Source organism: Cajanus cajan, chromosome 4, assembly GCF_000230855.2.
Source record: "Cajanus cajan strain Asha chromosome 4, NIPB_CcT2T_4, whole genome shotgun sequence".
Taxonomy (NCBI): Eukaryota; Viridiplantae; Streptophyta; class Magnoliopsida; order Fabales; family Fabaceae; genus Cajanus; species Cajanus cajan.
This window is the reverse complement of record NC_138520.1, coordinates 50,494,764-50,515,225: the sequence shown is the minus strand read 5'-3', so window position 1 is coordinate 50,515,225 and position 20,462 is coordinate 50,494,764. Positions and strand designations below refer to the sequence as shown.

The window sequence follows — 20,462 nt, the reverse complement described above, 5'->3', positions numbered from 1 at the left end:
CAGATTTCAGTTATAACACAATAAAACGTAGATAACACAACAAGTAAAATAGATTGGCTCCTTGTTCGGATTGTAACTCTTTTATCCCTGGTTCTCAAAAGATTACTCTATTAACCACTTAATCCTTGTTCCATCCGAGTTAACCAACTCAACGAAGATTAACTCAAGATTTCCCTACACGAATTAAGCAAACGTATACAACATCAACCTCTTCACAGACTAAGCAACTGTGGCATTGAGCACAGCCCATTAAGCATGGACACATTGATACAGAGGTTAAATGAAGAAGACAAAGCAGAATAGAGATATACAACCATAACCGAACCTCAAACAGAGATTACAATCCATAACAAGAAGCCAACCCAGGGTTTTTAGCCTTCCATTAAAATAGAACAGAAATGGAAACAGAAACGAAAATACAAACAGAAAATAAAACAGAAACAGAAATGAAAATACAAATAGAAAATAAAATGGAAACAGAAACGAAAATACAAGGAAGGAGAAGAAGAAATTGCAAGGAAGGAAAACACAAATGAAATGAACAATCTGTATTCAGATGAAAATGGAGTCTCACATTACAACTAGAAACCTAAAGAAAGCGTGAAGAAAAAATGGAGAGCAGCCAAAACAAAGAGGAAGCAAAACGTAAAGTAAAAAGAACAAGAGGGAAGCCAAAACGTGAACTGTAGCTCTAGAGAGAAAATGTGAATACAAAACAAAGAGAGGTAGCTAGCTACGTAGTCACATCAGACTCTCATGCTAGTGGCTGCCAAGTCAACCCTACCCTAGACCTAAATGACCTAAAACAAAATTGGGCCCCCAAAAATCAAGTCTGACCCAAGCTACAATAAAATAGAGTAAAGACTGAAAATAAATGCTAAGGTGGAAAATGGTGCAGCAGTGACATGGCAGATGACGTGGAGGATGACGTGGCAGCTTCACTTGAAGTCCTAAATTAATTCCAAGCCCAAATAATTATTAAACTGCCCTGAAAATAAAATTTGGAATAATTAGATTCAGAAAATTCAAATTAGTTAAAATATGAATTACCGGTCCAATTAAAGCCCAAATAGAAGTGCAGAATATAAACAATTAAGCACAAATCAGAGATTAAAATAAGTACAGAAAGGTAAGAAAATAGGGGAAAATATTGACTCATCAGGTGCACTTCTCGGGATTGAGTCTCATATTGTGCTTGCACAACTCGGCAAAGATCTCGCCCAAGTCAGTGATGTGCTCAGTCATAGAGTTAGATTTGACCACCATGTCGTCTACGTATATTTCGATGTTTCGCCCCATTTGCTTCTCGAAAACTTTGTCCATCAGTCTCTGATAGGTCACCTCAGCGTTCTTCAACCCAAACGACATAACTTTATAGCAGAAATTGGCGACCTCGGTGATGAACGACGTTTTCTCTTCGTCATACGGGTGCATTTTAATCTGATTATAACCAGAATAGGCATCTAGGAAGTTGAATATCGAGTGGCCGGATGCGCCGTCGACAAGTCAATCGATGCAAAGGAGTGGATAAGTGTCTTTAGGACACGCTTTGTTGAAATCAGTGTAGTCGGTACACATTCTCTACTTCTCACTCGCCTTTTTGACCAGGACTATGTTAGCCAACCATGTGGTGTATGTGACTTCCCTTATGAAGTTGGCCTTCAACAGTTTTTGCACTTCGGCATTCGCGGCCTTTCTTTTCTCTTCTCCCATCTTCCTCTTCTTTTGAGCCACTGGACGGGCGTCCGGGCACATGGCGAGCCGATGGAAAATGAACTTCGAGTCTATCCCGGGCATATCAGCCACCGTCCACGCGAATAAGTCCTTGTTGTCGCGAATAATGTGCTTTAACTTGTCGGTTTCTAACGCGTTTAGCTGGGAACCAAGGTGCTTGATCTCCTCAGGCCCTCGGTCGAGTTGAAATGACTTGATATCCTCTGTCGGTTTGACTCCCTCCTCCTCGCCCAACCGAGGATCAAGATCGATGTTGTCCGTCACTCCTTGCCTTACTGCATTCACTCCGCCCATTTCGGGGGCGTTGGGTAGGGGCTCATCTTCAAACTAGAGAGGTAGCATTCTCTCGCCGTCTTTTGGTCGGCGTGGACAGTTATCACCTTCCCGTCTCTCGACGGGAACTTCATGCACAAGTGAGGCGTGGAGACGATGGCTCCGAGAGCATTAATGGACGGTCGGCCTAATAGGATGTTGTAAGACGTGCTGGCGTGTACGACAACGTACCGAATCTTGACCTCTCGAAACGTCTTATGGTCAAACCCGAAGCGAGTGTATAAGTCGATGCATCCTCGTGTCATCACCTTTTCGCTCGAGAATCCTACTAGTGGCTCATGATATGGCATGAGGCTTTCTTCTGGGATCCCCATTTGTACAAAGGTATTCAATGTAGAATGTCCATGGAGCCCCCTTGGTCGACTAGGGTCTTCTTTACTATGCAGTTACACACCTCCACCGAAATCACCATCGGGTCGTCCTGGACGAGGTCAATTCCCCGAAAATCCCTATCAGAGAATGTCATAGGAGGCATCCAAGGGGACCTCGGGCAGTCTACAACATTTACAGACCGTACTACCCGAAGGTGCCTTTTCCTTGCTGAGGAGGTGGAGCCTCCTCCGGCAAATCCCCCTGCGATAGTGTTGATGACCTTCCTCGGCTGTTCGTCTTCCTCCCGAACATGCCTAGGTCGATCTCTCCGCTCTGTCAACCGGGATCGGCGTCGATGACTCATCCCAGATCGCACTTCATCGTGATAGGACCTCTCCTTTCCTGTCCAATAGTGGTCGGTTGTCAGAGTGCGATCTCCGGGAGTCACAAAATTCCTTAAGTGTCCTTGCTTAACAAGGTCCTCTAGCTTGTCCTTAAGTGTCGAGCACACCTCTGTTGAGTGTCCTCTATTTCGATGGTATCTACATGCTTTAGCCTTGTCTTCTCTTGGAGGAGTGTTGGCTCGCTTTGGCATAGTTAAGATCTCGGACGCAAGTGCCTGTTCCAATACCTTGGCCCGACTCGCATTGAGCGGGGTGTACATCATGTAACGTGGACCCCGTGGGGGTCGAGGGTTCGATGTCTCGATGTTTCCCTTTTTCATCTGTTCTCAACCTAGCTCTCGTTGGTTGTATCCTTCATCAGCCCTGGCCTGGTTCCTAGTCTCATCCAACTCCTCCATTTGCATGTACTTTTTCGCTCGATGTTAGAGATCATTCATATCTCCAGGTGGTTTCTTGCACAAGTTGTTCATGAATGGCCCAGGCCTCAAGGCAATGCTCAACCGGTCCATGGCCACCGCAGGGTTGAGGTCGCCGATCTCCATGGCAATTTTGTTGAACCGATCTATGAAGCTTATCAAGCTTTCCTTCTTCTCCTGCCGAACTCTAGCCAGTGCCAGGGAGGTGGTTTTGTATGGCTTGCTCGTCACAAATTGTAGCGTGAATTGGGATGACAGTTCACTAAACGAGTCGATGGATGAGCTCGGTAATCGTGTGAACAAGCTTAGAGCTCTTCCTTTCAATGACGTGGGGAAAACTTGGCATAGTGCCGCGTCGTCTTGAGTTGAAAGGGTGACTTGCGTCAGGAAAACATTCAGGTGCTCTTTGGGGTCAGTTGACTCGTCATACTTCTCAATTGGCAGGCTCTTCCAGTGGTCCAAGAGGGTGGCTTCCATTATTCTTCGGGAGAACGAGTGTCAGTTGGTGGCGGAGTCGGCCTTGCCGCTTACCAAGGAGGTAACGGGTGTTCGTGCGGCTTGTTAGGTCGGGGCATGGTATGCTGATTCTTCCAAGAGCGTGGGGATAGACGATACATAGGTTTTGTTCAAACTCCGGAGTTCGGCGTTCTGTCTTCGGAGCTCGGCCAACTCCCTAGCGTCGACTTCTCTTTGTCTGTGTATAGCAACCATCTCCTCGCTCAACAAGCACAAGTTGTCTTGAAGGTCAGGTTGGGCTTCGGCATTTGGTCGGCCGCCTTGCGTTGTAGGTTCCAGTTGCGTTTGCGACATTCCGTAAGGATAGCGCTCTTGTCTGGTCGCTCCGGGATTGTGTTCAGGGTTAGGGGGCAGTTGGGTCAATGTCAAAGGTCCTTTGCGCATAACTACCATGTTTTCGTCTCGGTCGGTAAAGTTTAAAGGGGCTGAAAAAGTCTCGGCCCCACGGTGGGCGCCAAATATTCTTGTGTTACGATACACACTTTACTTTTATCTGAGTTGTAGTTATCTTTGTCTTTGGTCTTCGGTTTCTTCATTTGGCTCTAAGTAATCCAAGTAGGAGGAGGTGCTTGCAAAAGACACTCTGACGCTCAAGTAAGTGATCGGCGTAATAAATGCGGTAATTCAAGTTAGTTACGTACCTCGTTGGGGGTCTATTTATAGTGGTTATTATTGGGCCGCGATTAGGGAATGGGCCCTGGAAAATTAGGGGGTTAAATCAGTGTATTGGGTAAATTAATCTCTCCTTAATTGACCTAACATAATTCCATAACCTAGCCGATCAGACCGACCAACTCTTACCTAGGTCGAACGGGTCGACGTGTCCGGTATGGTCGATCGAGTCGGGCGAGTTAAGTGTTTGACCTTGTCGGCTGCCGTCCAGTATACAAACAATATTTTTTTTATTATTCGAAACAAGATTCTTAATGAGTTAAATTTAATATTTCTTCTAAAGGAAGTTAAATTTAATATATTTATTTATACACATTAAAGTAAATATATCAAATAATTTGTACTACACTAATAAGTTAAATGTGTCCTTTGATATGAATTACGCTCATGAAAACAAAAATTATACGTTCAATACGCAAGTACCCTGGATTAATGATTCGCACAATTCCATGATTGTATTATGCATGTTGATGTATCATGTTGCAGCGCCGTCTCATTCCTTTTTTTTTCCCTTCTTTTATTAGTTTCCCATTCTTTTATATCTTTATTGAACAATACATCAAAGTAGATTCCTTTATGGATCTATATACAAATTCTGACCCCACCCCAGCCAGAAAGGGGAGGGGGGAGGGGAAATCCATTAAGTTTTTAAAAAATTTAATTAAAAGTTAAATTGCAGTTACAAAAATGTTTTTATTTTATTTTAATAATTTACCATGAAAACATGTATTAACTTTTTCTAAAGTAAAAGTTTTATATATAAAAATATCAACCATAACAACACTAAATTTTAATTCTTTTTATACTCAAATTTTATTAAAATATATGTGAAATATTGTCATATAAAATTTATCAATTGATAACATTGCATTTAGAGCTGTCAAAATGAGTCGGTCCAACTGATTTTACCTAATTCACCTCAACTCACTTTTTAATTGGGTTAGTCCAATCCGACCCACTAACTTTAATGTTCAAATTTTCCTAACCCGACCTAACCCACCACAGGTTGGTAGACAAAACGAACCGTTCCACCAACCTACCTAATATTTTTTTAAAAAAAATTCAATTTAAAATAAACTCCAACCTAAAACAACTTATAATCTAAAATAAAAATATTCAAACTAAGTATCATGCATACAACATTAATTAAAAAAGTGTGCAACCTTAAATAATAATAAAAAAAATCTTGTCATTGGAGTAGTTGTTCATCAATATTACACTTCTTTAGAGATTTAAGTAAATAAATCTATAGCAATTTCAAGTTGTTTAATATGAACTTTATCTTCCTCAACAAAAAAATGCTACCTTGTTAAAATAACACATATATAACAATAAATGGTTAAGTGGGTCATTGATGGATTGGGTTGATGGGAGTTGTAAGTGGGTTAGGTGGGCATTCCAACCCACCATGAGTATAGCATCAAACTCCTGATCATATGGTTGATGTGCCTCAAACTCCTGATCTTTTAGCTAATGAGGATGGAGTTGTAGGTGATGATGTTGTTGCTGAAGAACAAGAAATGAAGCATGCTAGAGAAGTAAAATCAAAACTCAAATTGTTCTCTCCAGTTGAGCAAATTTTGATTAACAAGATGGATGCTATCATAGAGGCTAACAGGAAGCATGAGTCTACATTCTCTGGGATGTTTGACATTTGATGAGCTTCAAGATGAGATTAACAAGATCAAACATCACTAAGGCATAAAGGATGACTCAAATTGAAGACCTTAGTCTTAAGATATTCTATTTTGCTTTGTTGGTTTATCCTTAGGCTAGTTTTCTTGTTAGTTTTTACATATATGGTATGTAATCTTTTTAATTTTTGAACAATTTGGATTGTAATGATTTTAATATTTTGATATTATGCATAATTCTAAGTTTGGTTCAATTTGATTGCAATGTTTTAATATTCTGAACAATTATTGGCATAGTTTAATATGTTTTAAATAAATGAATGTTTTTAAACAATTTCATGTTGATTTTAAATTACTATGGCTATAGTTGGTAATAATTTAGAATGTTTTAGTATTGAAAAATTTCATGGTCTATACTACCTGTATGATTTCTATATGGACTTCTTACTGGGTGAATAATACAAGTGTTGTGTAATCTGCAATATTTGATATTTCTCTTAAATTTTTGGACTTTAAATCTGCTATGGATTTGTTTTTGATGATGTCCAAAGGGGGAGAAAGGTATAATTATTTTGCAAGTTGAGTGTACAAAGTATTGAAGCAACAAGAGTATAAAGAGTATACACTTTGGTTTAGAAAACAAGATAGCACACAAATATAAGAGTACTATTAGATGAATCAAAACAAGTGAAAAAAAGATTTGTCATCATCAAAAAGGGGAAGTTTGTTAATCAAGCTCAACATGAAAACATGATCCTAGTTGGTTTTGATGATTACAAATAAGCCTCTTAAGAGATAAGAGTGAAACTTGTAGTTTATTTTGTGTTTTGAGTCTTGTGATAGATAAGAGTACAAGTTGTATCTTATTTTATGTGGTTTTAAGCTTTGTTGCTTATGTGATTTGTGCTTGGCAAGTAACTTAGCCTTTTATCTCTATCTAGATGGTGATTAATGATTCAAATAAGTTTTAGAATTGATTTATAAAGAGAAATGATATTAAAAAAATTGAGATATTAAGTTTTCACTTAAAATAATTGATTATTTCAAGTAATAATTAATTATTTACTCTATTTTTCAATACTTGAAGAGTAGTTGTTATAATAGTCGATTATTCAACAAAATGATTGATTATTTTAGAAATTGGTTTCTGGAATAATCGATTATTGCTCAAAATAATCAATAAAACTATTTTTGATTGATTTCCAAAATTGCTAAGAACAAAATAATTGATTATCTATGTAAATAATCAATTTTTCAGTCATAAAACTTATACATATAATTTTTCACACTTTGAACAGAGAGACTTAATTCTTTGTGATATCTTTTTCAAAAATACTCTCTGAGACAAATTTTTCTTTTTAATAAGAGGATTTTAACCTTTGTGATAACTTCAAAAAAGTTTTCAAGAATTGAATTGATCATCATGTTCATGGAGTGAAAAGGTTAAGTTACATGATTGATTCACCTACTCTAATATGTTATATATAATAGGTGAATTTGTTCTTTAAACTTTTGTATTGGTTGTTTTCTTAAGTAGGTTTCTTAAGAAGGGTGAATCTTGTAGTAGGTTGCTACAAGTGGATGCTTCTTGAGGTGTATGAAGTAGTTTTTTTAATATTATAGAAGTGTATTGCATGTGGTATTGTGACTATAAAACTTCTGATATTAAAGATTAGTGAAAAATCTTAATTAGGTTGATTGGGGACTAAATGTGGGTCACAAGTTAATGTGACTAAACCAGTATAAATTAGTTATGCATTTTTCTCTCCCTATAATTGACTTTACATTCTTACATTTTTTTTCTATGCTTATTGTTATGTATTGTGAAGCATGAACATTGCATTAAGAATTGAGTGAATTTAGACTTGCATTAAATTTGAACTAAGTATTCTATGTACAAACTATAAATCAACGCACTTCTTTGGAAAGATTTATAAAAGTTTTTCGAAACCAAGATAGTTGCGCAAGAAATTTTTAATCAACCAATTCAAACCCACTCCTAGTTTGATCATCTTTTCTAACACCTTTTAGTGTTTGTCTTTTCTTTACAATATTGTTATTTTACTATAGTTGGAAACAATAAGAATTTTTTATTTAAAAATGATGTATATTTTATTTAAAATATTTTCCATATTTTTATATTAAAATTTAAAATTTTCATTTTTCCTTTGTTCATATGCATTGAAAAAACAAGCACATAAACTAATAAGTAGAAAATAATCAACCTATATATTACACCCAAACAATTATCTTACACAAAAAATATTTTTAAGAGTTTTTGCTCAACAAGAGAATTTGTAGAATTTTTTTTAACTTCTTATTTAACTCCACTTTTATTTATCATAACTATTTATAAATTAATATTAATATTTTAAAATAAATTATTAATAAATAAAAATAGTTTTATACTATAAGGTAAATTATTTACTATAAATTTAAAATATAATTTATATTTTTTTAAAAAATATTTATACAAATTTTGAATATAATTTATACATTTTGGTCTTTTATTTTTTAAAATATTCACTTTAGTCCTTCATTTATTAATTTCTAGCCAATTTGATCCTTTTGAAATAATAATTATTTTTAATTTTGAGACATAATTTTGAATTATTTTTTGACTTATTCACAACTTGAAACTTGTCTTATTAGATTTATTTATATAAAAAAATATTGAATGCAATTGAAATTCAAATAAAAAAGTGTTACAAAGATGGTGAAAAATTGAATAAAAATAAATCCAAAAGACAATTAAAATAAATAAATTAATTTTATACATTTTTTTTAATTATTTATAAGACATATTTTTCACACAACTTTCATCATGTATATGAAAATTTAAAATTCGAATGTCAATTAAATGTCATAATTTTTATGTAATTAATTTTAATATTATAAATTTTATGTTTTGAATTAGTAAAAAATGAATTCAAAATTATGTCACAAAATTAAAAATAATTATCATTTTAAAATAATTAAATTAATTTAAATATAAAAGATAAATAATCAAAACAAATATTTTAAAAAATAAAATATTAAAATAAATTAAAATAAAATAAAATAAAAGATCAAAAATATAATTTAACACAATCATACACAAAATATTAGTTTAAACTACTAGGGTTAGCCTAGTGGTTAGGAAGAAAGGGATTCAGGTAGTTAGAAGCATGAGAACCTAGGGATAATTCTCATTGTGGTCATCTTTATAATGTTTCCTATATTTAAAAAAAAAACACAAAATATTAGTTTAAATTTAATTAAAAAAACTTGAATATTTAAAAACGTTTAACAAGTGAGCAATATAATATAATTTATTTAGTTAATAAAATGCTAAATTGACAAAAGGTGGCAAAAGAAGCCGTTAAGTCTAGTAAAGGAAACCATAGGGACCCACAACAGGACACAAGAGTCAGAAAGTGTCCTCTCTCCCCCATGTGATGCACAGAATTCGCAACTTCAATCACTCCAGAACTTGCCTCTCTCTCTCTCTCTCTTTGCACAGAACTTGAGAAGAGATACCAGAAAGAGATAGTAAGTAGATAGATTCAGCGAGGAACACGATGCCATCATTATCTTCTTGGTTCTTCACAACGCTTCTGTGCTTCTTAGATGTTACTTTTGCAGGCGACCCTTTTGTTTTCTTTGATTGGACCGTATCCTACACCACTGCCTCCCCACTTGGAGTCAAGCAGAAGGTTTGTTTCATTCTCTCTGGCAATTGTGGTGTGCAGTGTGGCTTTGTTTTTCTCTTTCTTAGTTATGATGCCATTGGATTTAGTTAATTTGTTGACACATTCTGTGTCATGAATTACAAGTTTCCAAAACTCAATTTGCTTTTAGTTATGAGTTTGGATATGGCTTTGTGTTGTGATCTGATATTCTGTGTTTGTATTTGGGTTGACAATGGAATGGTCAAATGTTTCCTAATCAGTGGTGGTACTGCTGTTTTCCTCAAGAAGTACTATTTGCTTAAACCTGAGATTTTGTTACAATGGGAAATTTAATATGTCAATTATTATGCCTTCTGTCAGTATTTACTACTTAATTCTGCATTATAGTAACAGTTTCTGAATCTCAAACGGATAAGAGGGGAGCACATTATTAACATAATTTTTGGTATCTAAATTTTTAGCATCGAGTAATTTATCTACAGATGAAGTCAACCTTCTTTCATGCTTGTTGTCTTGTTGGTATTTGTGGTGAATAATTTATTTGACATCTGATTTTTACTAAACCTTTTGCTCCCCTTCACTAAACATCTACAATTAGTCAAGTGGCATCTTTGCACGTTTTAAGATGTCAAATCTTCATCACTGTAACAAATTTTAGTAATTTTAGGGTTTAGGACAGAGTTGATTTTCATTCAGTACCTCATTGTAAATCACCCTTTATTGCATTTTCGGAGAAGGGTGGGAATGATGATCTTTCTAGTTCTAGTGTTAGAAACCAAATTATATGATAAATAAAATCGAATAAAGTCATTAAATTTCTTGTGCCTCAAATTACTTTATATTTCATTTCAATCTTGGATAGTCTCCTATTTTAATGGTGAGCTGAAAACTGAAGCAATGCCTAATGTTGCTTAGAATCCTAGCATCAGGCAGAGCAGTAAAGTTATCATATGTTGTGATACTCTCATTCTGTGAGACTGTGACTCTGTCCTAGAGTTAAGGTCCAACACTAGTAGCTCCGAGTGCTGCAGCAGAGCAAGAAGACTCTGGTGCTCAAGTGAAGATTCTGTACTAGTAGGTATGTGTGTACCAATACCTGACAGTTCAAACCCTTTATATTTATAGTTAGGGGTTTCACTTAAATCTAGAGGGGTTTTATTTCCTACTACTCAGTTATGATGCCACTATCTTCTAGAAAGTGAGCTGCCACTAGTGGACTCTGGGAAGAGAACCCAATAGGCCTTAGAATCCATCCATCTTAATGTCATTAGCAAATGGATCGAATAGCTAAAATCCAGTTCGAGTTTGGAACACCTCCTAAATTTCTTTCTTAGATTCTTCCATCTTCCTTTGCCATACCTTTTGAGTTCTTGTTCTTTTGCCATGCATGTATAGTGTCCAACTTATGTAATCTGTCCTTTCCAATGCGAATTCTAATGCAAGACAAGTGAGGTTTCAAATTGGGAAAGAATGAATGTGATGATCATGTAAAATGGAATGACACTTGACCTAATGCCTCGAGTTTTCAGCCCATAAGTATGGTTCCTTGCTAAGCCTATGAAAGTATATCTCTTTGGCTTTTTGGTCTGTCCCTGACCTAATTCAGCTTCGATCAAGGTTCTAAGCTTCTAAACACATATATCATGATGTCTATAATTGAAGTTTTTAACGACAAAATGATCCATAAAAACTGAAAGGTGTGCAAACCTTCACCTTGTTTACATTGTATATCTCTCTCTCTCTCTTACACACAAACACACACATATATATATTTCTCACACATGTTTTCTCTCACTAATCTTCTTACAACTGTTATTATGTACTTGCTGAGTTACCATGGTTTCAAATGGCTTCATAATGTGAATACACTAGTTATAACTTATAACTTATAACCTATAACCATACCACCATTCAACTCAATTTTGAGTAAAGTATAAAAGAAAGAGTCTCCTTTCTCTATTTTAGCTAGGGACTATGAAGCACCGATACTTCAATTTGCTTCACGTATCCGTATCCGATACGTATCCGACACGATACTCTTGGATACTTCACCGATACGTGTCAATGAAGTATCCTAGCCTTTAAAAGTATTATGAAAATTTTATTCAATTCTGATACTCTCGGATACTTCACCGATACTTATTGGTGATACGTATCGATAAAGTATTCAAATTTTTGAAAAATTATGAAATATCCATTACAGCTAAATAAGATATATAAACATATTTAATATAGAAACATAGAAATATTGGTCCTTGATGAACTGTAAATGAAAATTGTCTTCTATATAAATAATTTTAAGAAAGGAATGAAATAGGTAATATTATTTTTATTTGTAAATAATAAAAAGTAATTTATGATGAAATGATTTATAATTTATTTATTTTTAATAATGTACAATAAGTATGCTTTTAATTTGGATTTGCAAAATAACAATTATATATTTAATATTTATGAATTTTGATCAAAATTACAAGTACACAATTATTATATTGTATGAACATTGATATATATGATGACGCGTATCTTACAAGTATCGTATCCTATATATTTTAAAATAATCGTATCACCGTATCGGATACATGTTGTATTCTATACGCGTATCGTATCGGTGCATCATAGACTAGGGACATAAATACTTCAGCATCATTGGAAAGGAACTTATGCGGATGTGATGTGAGCTATCCAAGATAACATTATTGATTACCCCCAAAATCTACTGAGGAGTGAGGAGATGGCCAAGAGCCTTTTCAAGCTCTAGATATGCTACAAACTAGCAACCAAGCCTATTTTGACTGTTCTGTAGTTCCTTACACTGTTTTCTGCAACCAAATCTCAAATGAAAAATAAGGATAACTCTCCAGTATCTGGAGAAACCTGTTTATTTTCAGATATGCTTGAACGTTTAACATTCTGATTGTCCCTCATTGAATTTGTTTAGAGTTATCTTCTGTATTGTATTAAGTGCACTTTGATTAGTTCACTGGCCTGTGCATGTGAAAAATGTGGTTTCTTTCTGTATTTTTTTTATGTACTTTATAGCTTTTGGATTTTTACATGTTTGATTCATACTCACACATGAATGAGTTCAGATGCTGGATGTCACCCACCCTCTATTTGTAACAAATTGCTATTTCAGGTAATTGGAATCAATGGACAATTTCCAGGACCAACTCTAAATGTCACAACAAACTGGAACGTAGTTGTCAATGTGAAGAATAATCTTGATGAACCATTACTTCTGACATGGTAGCACAATTGTGTTTTGTCAAGAATGATGATGTATCTAGTAATAATGATGGTAATGATTATGTTGCGTAGTTAAATGCAGGAATGGTATACAGCATAGGAAAAACTCTTGGCAGGATGGAGTTTCAGGAACAAATTGTCCAATTCCAGCAGGTTGGAATTGGACATATGAGTTTCAAGTTAAAGATCAGATAGGGAGCTTTTTCTACTTCCCTTCCCTAAACTTCCAGAGAGCTGCAGGAGGATATGGAGGAATCATAGTAAACAACCGACCAGTTATTCCTGTTCCCTTTGGATTGCCAGATGGAGATATTACCATATTTTTGAGTGACTGGTACACCAGGAGTCATAAGGTCTTTTTGCCCTATGTGACTTACTTTTGTAACTTTTTTATCTTTTTATTTATGGGGTTTTGACCATTTCATATGGTGAAACAGGAACTCAGGAAAGATGTTGAAAATGGGGTTGACCTTGGAGTCCCTGATGGTGTGCTTATTAATGGACTAGGTCCTTATCGCTATGATGACAATCTTGTCCCAAATGGCATTTCTTACCAAATAATAAATGTGGAACCGGGTAAGAATATATGCAATACTTGTTTTATTGTCTATCATTTTATTTTAGTGCTGATATACCCAGACCAAATTCTTTGTTTGCTTGACTTGAGCAAATTGTTGTCTGACAGACAACGTCCTTTTACCTGAAGTATGTGGGCTTATACGAGTAGTTTTGAAACTAACTTTGTTCTTTATAAGTTTTTATTATACAAGTATGTCCTGCTACCAATATCAACATTTGACCCCCTAAAAAAAAAAAGAAAACATTGTCACACTTTTAAACCTAGACATATCTCTGCAAGTAGTTTGGAAATAGGAGAGAATTTAAATAACCAAAATCTTAAGCTGTAGAAAAGTAATGTGGCCAAAGTTTTAAGTTGTTTACTTTTGCTGTACTTATTTATTGCCAACTGTTAATCATTCTGTCTGAAACAGGGAAAACATATCGCCTACGGGTTCACAATGTTGGTATCTCAACAAGCTTGAATTTCAGGATACAAAATCACAACTTACTTCTTGTGGAGACAGAAGGATCATACACAATTCAGCAAAACTACACAAACATGGATATTCATGTGGGTCAGTCATATTCATTCTTGGTTACAATGGATCAAAATGCCAGCACTGATTACTATATTGTTGCCAGTCCCCGGTTTGTTAATTCATCATGGGCTAGAGCTACTGGAGTTTCCATTTTGCACTACTCCAATTCTCAGGGACCTGCTTCAGGTCCTCTTCCCAGTCTTATGGGTGAAGATGATCCTTCATTTTCAATAAATCAAGCAAGATCAATAAGGTTATCATTTGGTACTTTGTCTCCTTTTGGAAACTTTGCTTTGATAATGATAAATGAGCAAGGTTAATAGTTAATACTAATATGAAAAAGAATAATTAAAGATGTTTGGTTCTAGTCTTGGACAGTATATAAGTCCCTAGGTAATTACAATATGTTTTATGGCATTGGGGTTTAGGGGGACAATACAAAAGAAAGCTGTTAATTTAATATACTAGTTGCCCTTTGATCACATTCACACTTCTGATTTTATTGTTATAAGAGTATTTTGATATCATAAAATACTGAGTGTTCAAAATCTGTGATGGTACATATAGGTGGAATGTGTCTGCTGGTGCTGCACGTCCAAACCCACAGGGTTCCTTCAAATATGGTGATATTACTGTTACAGATGTATATGTTATACTTAATAGACCACCAGAGCTTATAAATGGAAAGTGGCGTACTACCCTTAATGGTATATCATATTTACCACCTTCAACACCCTTGAAGCTTGCGCAACAATTTAATATTCTAGGGGTGTACAAACTTGATTTTCCAAATAGATTGATGAACAGACCTCCAAAAGTTGATACTTCTCTGATTAATGGAACTTACAGAGGTTTTATGGAAATAATCTTTCAAAACAATGATACCACAGTCCAGACCTACCATTTGGATGGCTATGCATTCTTTGTTGTTGGGTGAGATTTTATATATTAAATTTCAATTTATCAATTTTGTTTTTATATATGTCACACTAAATTTAAGAATAAGAGTGAGTGAATTTCTCATTTGAACTGTAGCATGGATTTTGGAGTATGGACAGAAAATAGCAGAAGTACTTATAATAAATGGGATGGTGTGGCTCGCTGCACTACACAGGTACTACTGTCTTACTTCCTTGACCAAAAAATAATATCTTACTATACATTTTCTTAGGAAATCATGTGACAGCTATGTTGGAATGGACCATTTTCATATATGTTGAAAATAGAATATGAAAAATAGATGTGTATGACTAAACAAAATATAGAGGTTCAGATTAGAAAATCTGCAACTTCTTACACAAAAAGGAGCAAAAACTTATTTGATATATTTGAGTTATGAACATTGAAAGTATTTACAGCAAATACTTAAATATTAAAATTGACTAACCCTTGATTTGGTAAAGCAAAGAGTAAAATATGACTAAGATAACAAGCAAACATCATTTATTTGTGCAACTTACTTTTTCTGAACATAAGCAACTTTTAACTAAATTTACAAGTAAAACAGAAAACTACAGGAACTTTAAAATATTTAATTAGGATGGTAGAAAAATTTCAACTGCCAACAATATATAAAAAGAAATAAGATATACTTCATTTCTGCTTGCTACTCTGAAATTTATAGTTTTCCTTCAGTTTACTATGAATTTGGAATCATAATAAGAATTCCCCTTAAACCCCATTGAATATTTGTCTTGAATTTCTTTAATTTTATAATTAAAAGTAATTTACTGTGGTGGCTTTTTCATGGTAGAGGCTTTGCAGCCAATTCAACTAGGCAATTTTTCTATACATGATTTACGAAACACTTTTCTTGTTAGTTGTTCTTACATACACAGACATGTAATTGCTAGTAAAATGAAACATTAATTTTACTTCCTCTGCAAGAGTAGCTTTTTGTGGCCAAAATAGTAGTGTAATTGCTTCATAACTTTTTTAACCTGTCTGCAGGTCTTCCCTGGAGCTTGGACAGCCATTTTGGTATCTCTTGACAATGCCGGTATTTGGAACCTTCGTGCAGAAAACCTCAACTCTTGGTATCTAGGCCAAGAAGTTTATGTGCAAGTTGTAAACCCAGAGAAAGACAATAATGAGAATACTTTGCCTGACAATGCAATATACTGTGGCTTACTTTCCTCCCTTCAAAAGTAAGACTTCCTTGAAAACAGTCTTGAGTTGTTTTCACAATTTACAAGCAATTAGCATGATGCATACTCAAGGTTGCAATAGCAAAAAAATTGAGCTAGTACAAAAATCAAATTCTCAATTTTTCCACAAGATTTTTTCTTCAAATGAAAAAAGGATTTGATATTATAGTGCATTAATAGTAACTCCAGTGCTTGTTTCTCTTTTGCAGGGATCAGTCTCACAAATTCCAGTTCTCTGTGGGATCACCTTTTTGCAGTAATTCTGGAATGATGTTATTCATGCTATTTCTAGCATTACTTGAAAGTTTGTTTGGTATCTGGAGTGTTGAACTTTAAGTCAATTTAAACATGGAAGGTAATTTTGTTTGAAATATGGCATTTAAAGATTTATATAGGCATTTTTATTGGAAAGGAATTTTTGTGTATGTACAACATGTTGGACAAATTTGATGCACAAATGTAATTGTAATTGTAAACTAGAATCCTACATTGAAGTTTTTCTTTTTCATCTCGATGCTACATTCATAATTTTTGAGGATTTAACCTACCCCAAGGGATGTCCTACCCAACCGATTTGGTATGGGAAAGTGGTTATAAATTAGTTGAAAAAAAAAATGGTTGATTGCATTTTTTCCCATAAGTGGTCAAATAGTTAAATTAGTTCGTAATTTTTTAAATGAATTGACATATGGTTATAAGAGAAATGCTAACAATATACTTTTTTAATATTCTCAATTATTGATTAAAATGTTTCGAAAATCACAATTTTTTTTTAGGTTTCACTTCTTATTTATTATAAGATCGATAATAATTTTATAATTTTTATTACTTTTTAACTGTAAAGAAAATAGTATATAACTCCTCTAATTAAAATGTATGTGCCTTTTTTCTTCAAGATCAAGATAGTATGACATACAACCACATAATTTTAATTTAATACATGCTCAATATATATTTGAATTAGAACTATCCTTTAAAATCAATATCTTGGTATTAGAATTTGTTCTTGAGAGAACTTAACTAGAAATAAATAAATAAATAAAACAACTAATAAGTGAAGTCAATTTCAATTCTAATCTATATCCATATTATTATTAAAGGTGATAACTCTTTTTGTTAACTATTTTTCATGTTCACTTTTATATGGGCATTATATATATTTTGTAATATTTTTGCTTTTAATCTTGGTGTATACTTACTTTTATATGGGCATTACCTTTATATATATTTTGTAATATTTTTACTTTTAATTTTCATATGGGGTAATTTTGGTGTATACTTTTTTTTTTCATCTCATTCTACCCATACAACTATCCAAAAATCTCTTATACTCTCCAATTAATAATTGTCAACTATTACTCCATTTAAAATATTTTATCTTATTTTTATTTTTAAAAAAAACATACAAAAACTTAGAGCGTTTTTTTATACTAGTAGTGATAAAAGGAAGAAAAAAATAAAATAAAATACCTGTAATTTTAATAATTTTTTACATAAAATATTTTTTTTTAAAAAAAAATTACCCAATTGGATCCCCAACCTTTATTTATCCAAATAGAATCGTTTACCATAGAAGCTAGAATTCGGTCCTCGAAAAATTCTGAGCTTCTAAGTCCCTATCCTTGGTAAGAAAACCTGTCAAAATTTGATCTCCGAGGAGCTGAATTTCGAGCAGGGATTTTTTTAAATGTTAATTTTTATAAAATTATAATATATATTTTTACTTTAAAAATAAAATAAAATATGTATATATTACTGACGGATAATTTCCGATGGATACAAATCTGTCAGAAAATTTATATTTTCGATGGATACAAATCTGTCGAAAAATTTATATTTTCGATGGATAATTTCCAACAGATACAAATCTGTCAAAAAATTTATATTTCCGAAAAATATATCCGTCAGTAATTTTCGACAGATTTATCGTCGGTAATTTTCAATAGATATAAATCTATCAAAAAAATTATTTTTCGATGGAAAAAATTCGTAAGAAAAGTTATATTACTGATGGTATATTTCCGAAAAATTTATATTTGTCAAAAATGTAAGAATTTTTGACGAAAATTGACAATTATATATTAAAAAAGATCATCAATAAAATTTTGAATATATATTCTAATATGTATATATATATATAGAGAGAGAAAGAGAGGGAGAGAGAGAGGAGGAGGAGGAGGAGGAGGATGAATCAAATAACTCACAAAGTAACTCTTAGTAAAGTTACTTCACTCAATAATTCATGGTATATGTTGAATTACGTCGATCCAATTATTAAATTTTACTAATAATCAATATAAAAAAATTGATTAGCTTTGGAATAAATTATTTACAAACAATAAGTTGAAAAATTAATTATTTTAAATTATTTAACTAGAATCTTATTGACAATTTACTATATAATTTTGGTATTTTTGTATAACTAATATCTTATTTTAAATTTGATATGAAAATATTATATGATATAATTAGATAAGATTTCAAATTAGTATTTTATTAATGGTTGATAATTATAAAATAAAACAAGGATAAATACATTTTTTGAATTTTATATCTTAGATTTAAGATGAATAAATATATTAAGTTAATTAATAATTTATTTAAAATGTTAAATTTTAATTTATAAAATAATATTTTAAAAGAGAAGGGTTATAATAACACCAATGTAACTTTTACTAAACCGCTCAGTAACTTTATATTAAATGTTAATTTTATAAATTCAACCATTAGATTGAAAGTTTTTTACTCTTAAATCATATATACAAAATTTTATATTAATTCAAGATGATTTGATACTTCATTCTTGTAAAACAAAATTGGCGTAATATATACATTTCAAAATATACTAAAATATAAACATTTTGATTACCTTCAAGTTATTGTTCAATTTTAACAAAATTTGATATAAACATATAAAGTGATGTGAACTTTCAATCTAACGGTTGGATTTACAAAATTCACATTTAATATAAAGTTATTAAGCGATGTAATATTTAGTAAAAGTTACACCGGTGTTATTATAACCCTTCTCATTTTAAAAAATATAAATTATTATTTAAAATTTTAAATTTATAATGAATAATTTAAATTGTATCATAATATTAACTTTAAATAAAAATAAGTAGATTGTTAATTATAAAAGGAAGTGTATATATAAATAAAGATTAATCAAATATAATATAATTATTATTATTGGTAATATAATTATTATATATATTATTATATTTTTATAACGGTTCATAAGTATGAGATTGTATATTTGAGAATGACTTAAATTAATTAATTTGTACTACCTATAGTGACAACATGCATATGTTTTCCGGTAGTTTATCTCATCAGAATTCCATAGTTAAGCGTGTTAAACTTGGAGTAATATAGGGATGAGTGACCTTCTGGGATGTTTCCTAGAAATTGTACAAGTAAGGAATAAACATGCTGAAAAAAGTGAGTATCGTGAAATAGAATCCTTGCGAGGTCAAATATGAGGATTGTTATATTAATAAATTTATTAAAATTAAGCACAAATTTTCCAACAGATTTATCCGTAAGAATCATATAAAGATTTTCAAACATTTTCCGATAGATATATCCGTCGATCATTTTCGACGGATGTATCCGTCGGTAATTTTTTACGGATGTATCAATCGGAAATTACTGACGGATATATCCGTCAGAAATTTTTGATAGATTTTTTTTTGGACACCCTTTTTTCTGGCAGATTTGCATCCTTCGAAAATAAAGAATTTTTTATAGATATTCCTTTTTACTAACGGATTATATCCGTTGAAAATTTGCATTTTTCTTGTAATGGGTGCTTTGTGGGTTCTTATGGAAAACCTTATGAGAAACAATTAGGAATGTGGTCTTACGACAAGTATTGAGGTATTTTATGCGAAATTGAGTATGGATTTGTGTTCTAGGTGTAAATCGAAGTATTTGTACCAAATAAATTATGAATGTGTGTTTATATGTGAAAAGTCACGTGATTGTGAAGTTTGGGTTTGCAGGTTCTTGTTAGGGCGTTGAGCGCAATTCTTTGCGCCAACACAAGAAAGTTGAGTCGGGCTTGGGAAAATTGAGCCGGGTGCAAAAAAGTTGCGTCAGGTGAGTTTCTCTACTTTAGGCGTTGTAGACACCCAATTTCATCCGGGAGGCATACAAACAAAGAAATGGACGTCTATTATCAAGGAAAGGAACTCCCAAAGCAGGAAAACAACAAGAGAGGACATCAGAGGGTCGAAAGCCCAAAACAACTAGTTTTAGTGGCCCAGAAC

General features: G+C 32.9%; 1 protein-coding gene across 1 annotated transcript; it reads left to right on the top strand.

The window, feature by feature from the left end:
- The first annotated feature begins 9,435 nt into the window (after positions 1-9,435).
- On the top strand, positions 9,436-16,696 carry LOC109808394 (monocopper oxidase-like protein SKU5). Its single transcript, XM_020371389.3, has 9 exons — positions 9,436-9,716; positions 12,832-12,941; positions 13,024-13,294; positions 13,379-13,517; positions 13,934-14,294; positions 14,609-14,974; positions 15,077-15,155; positions 15,992-16,188; positions 16,398-16,696. The coding sequence occupies exons 1-9, from the start codon at positions 9,582-9,584 to the stop codon at positions 16,522-16,524; spliced, it is 1,785 nt and encodes a 594-aa protein (XP_020226978.1). The 5' UTR covers positions 9,436-9,581; the 3' UTR covers positions 16,525-16,696.
- Positions 16,697-20,462: the final 3,766 nt, after the last annotated feature.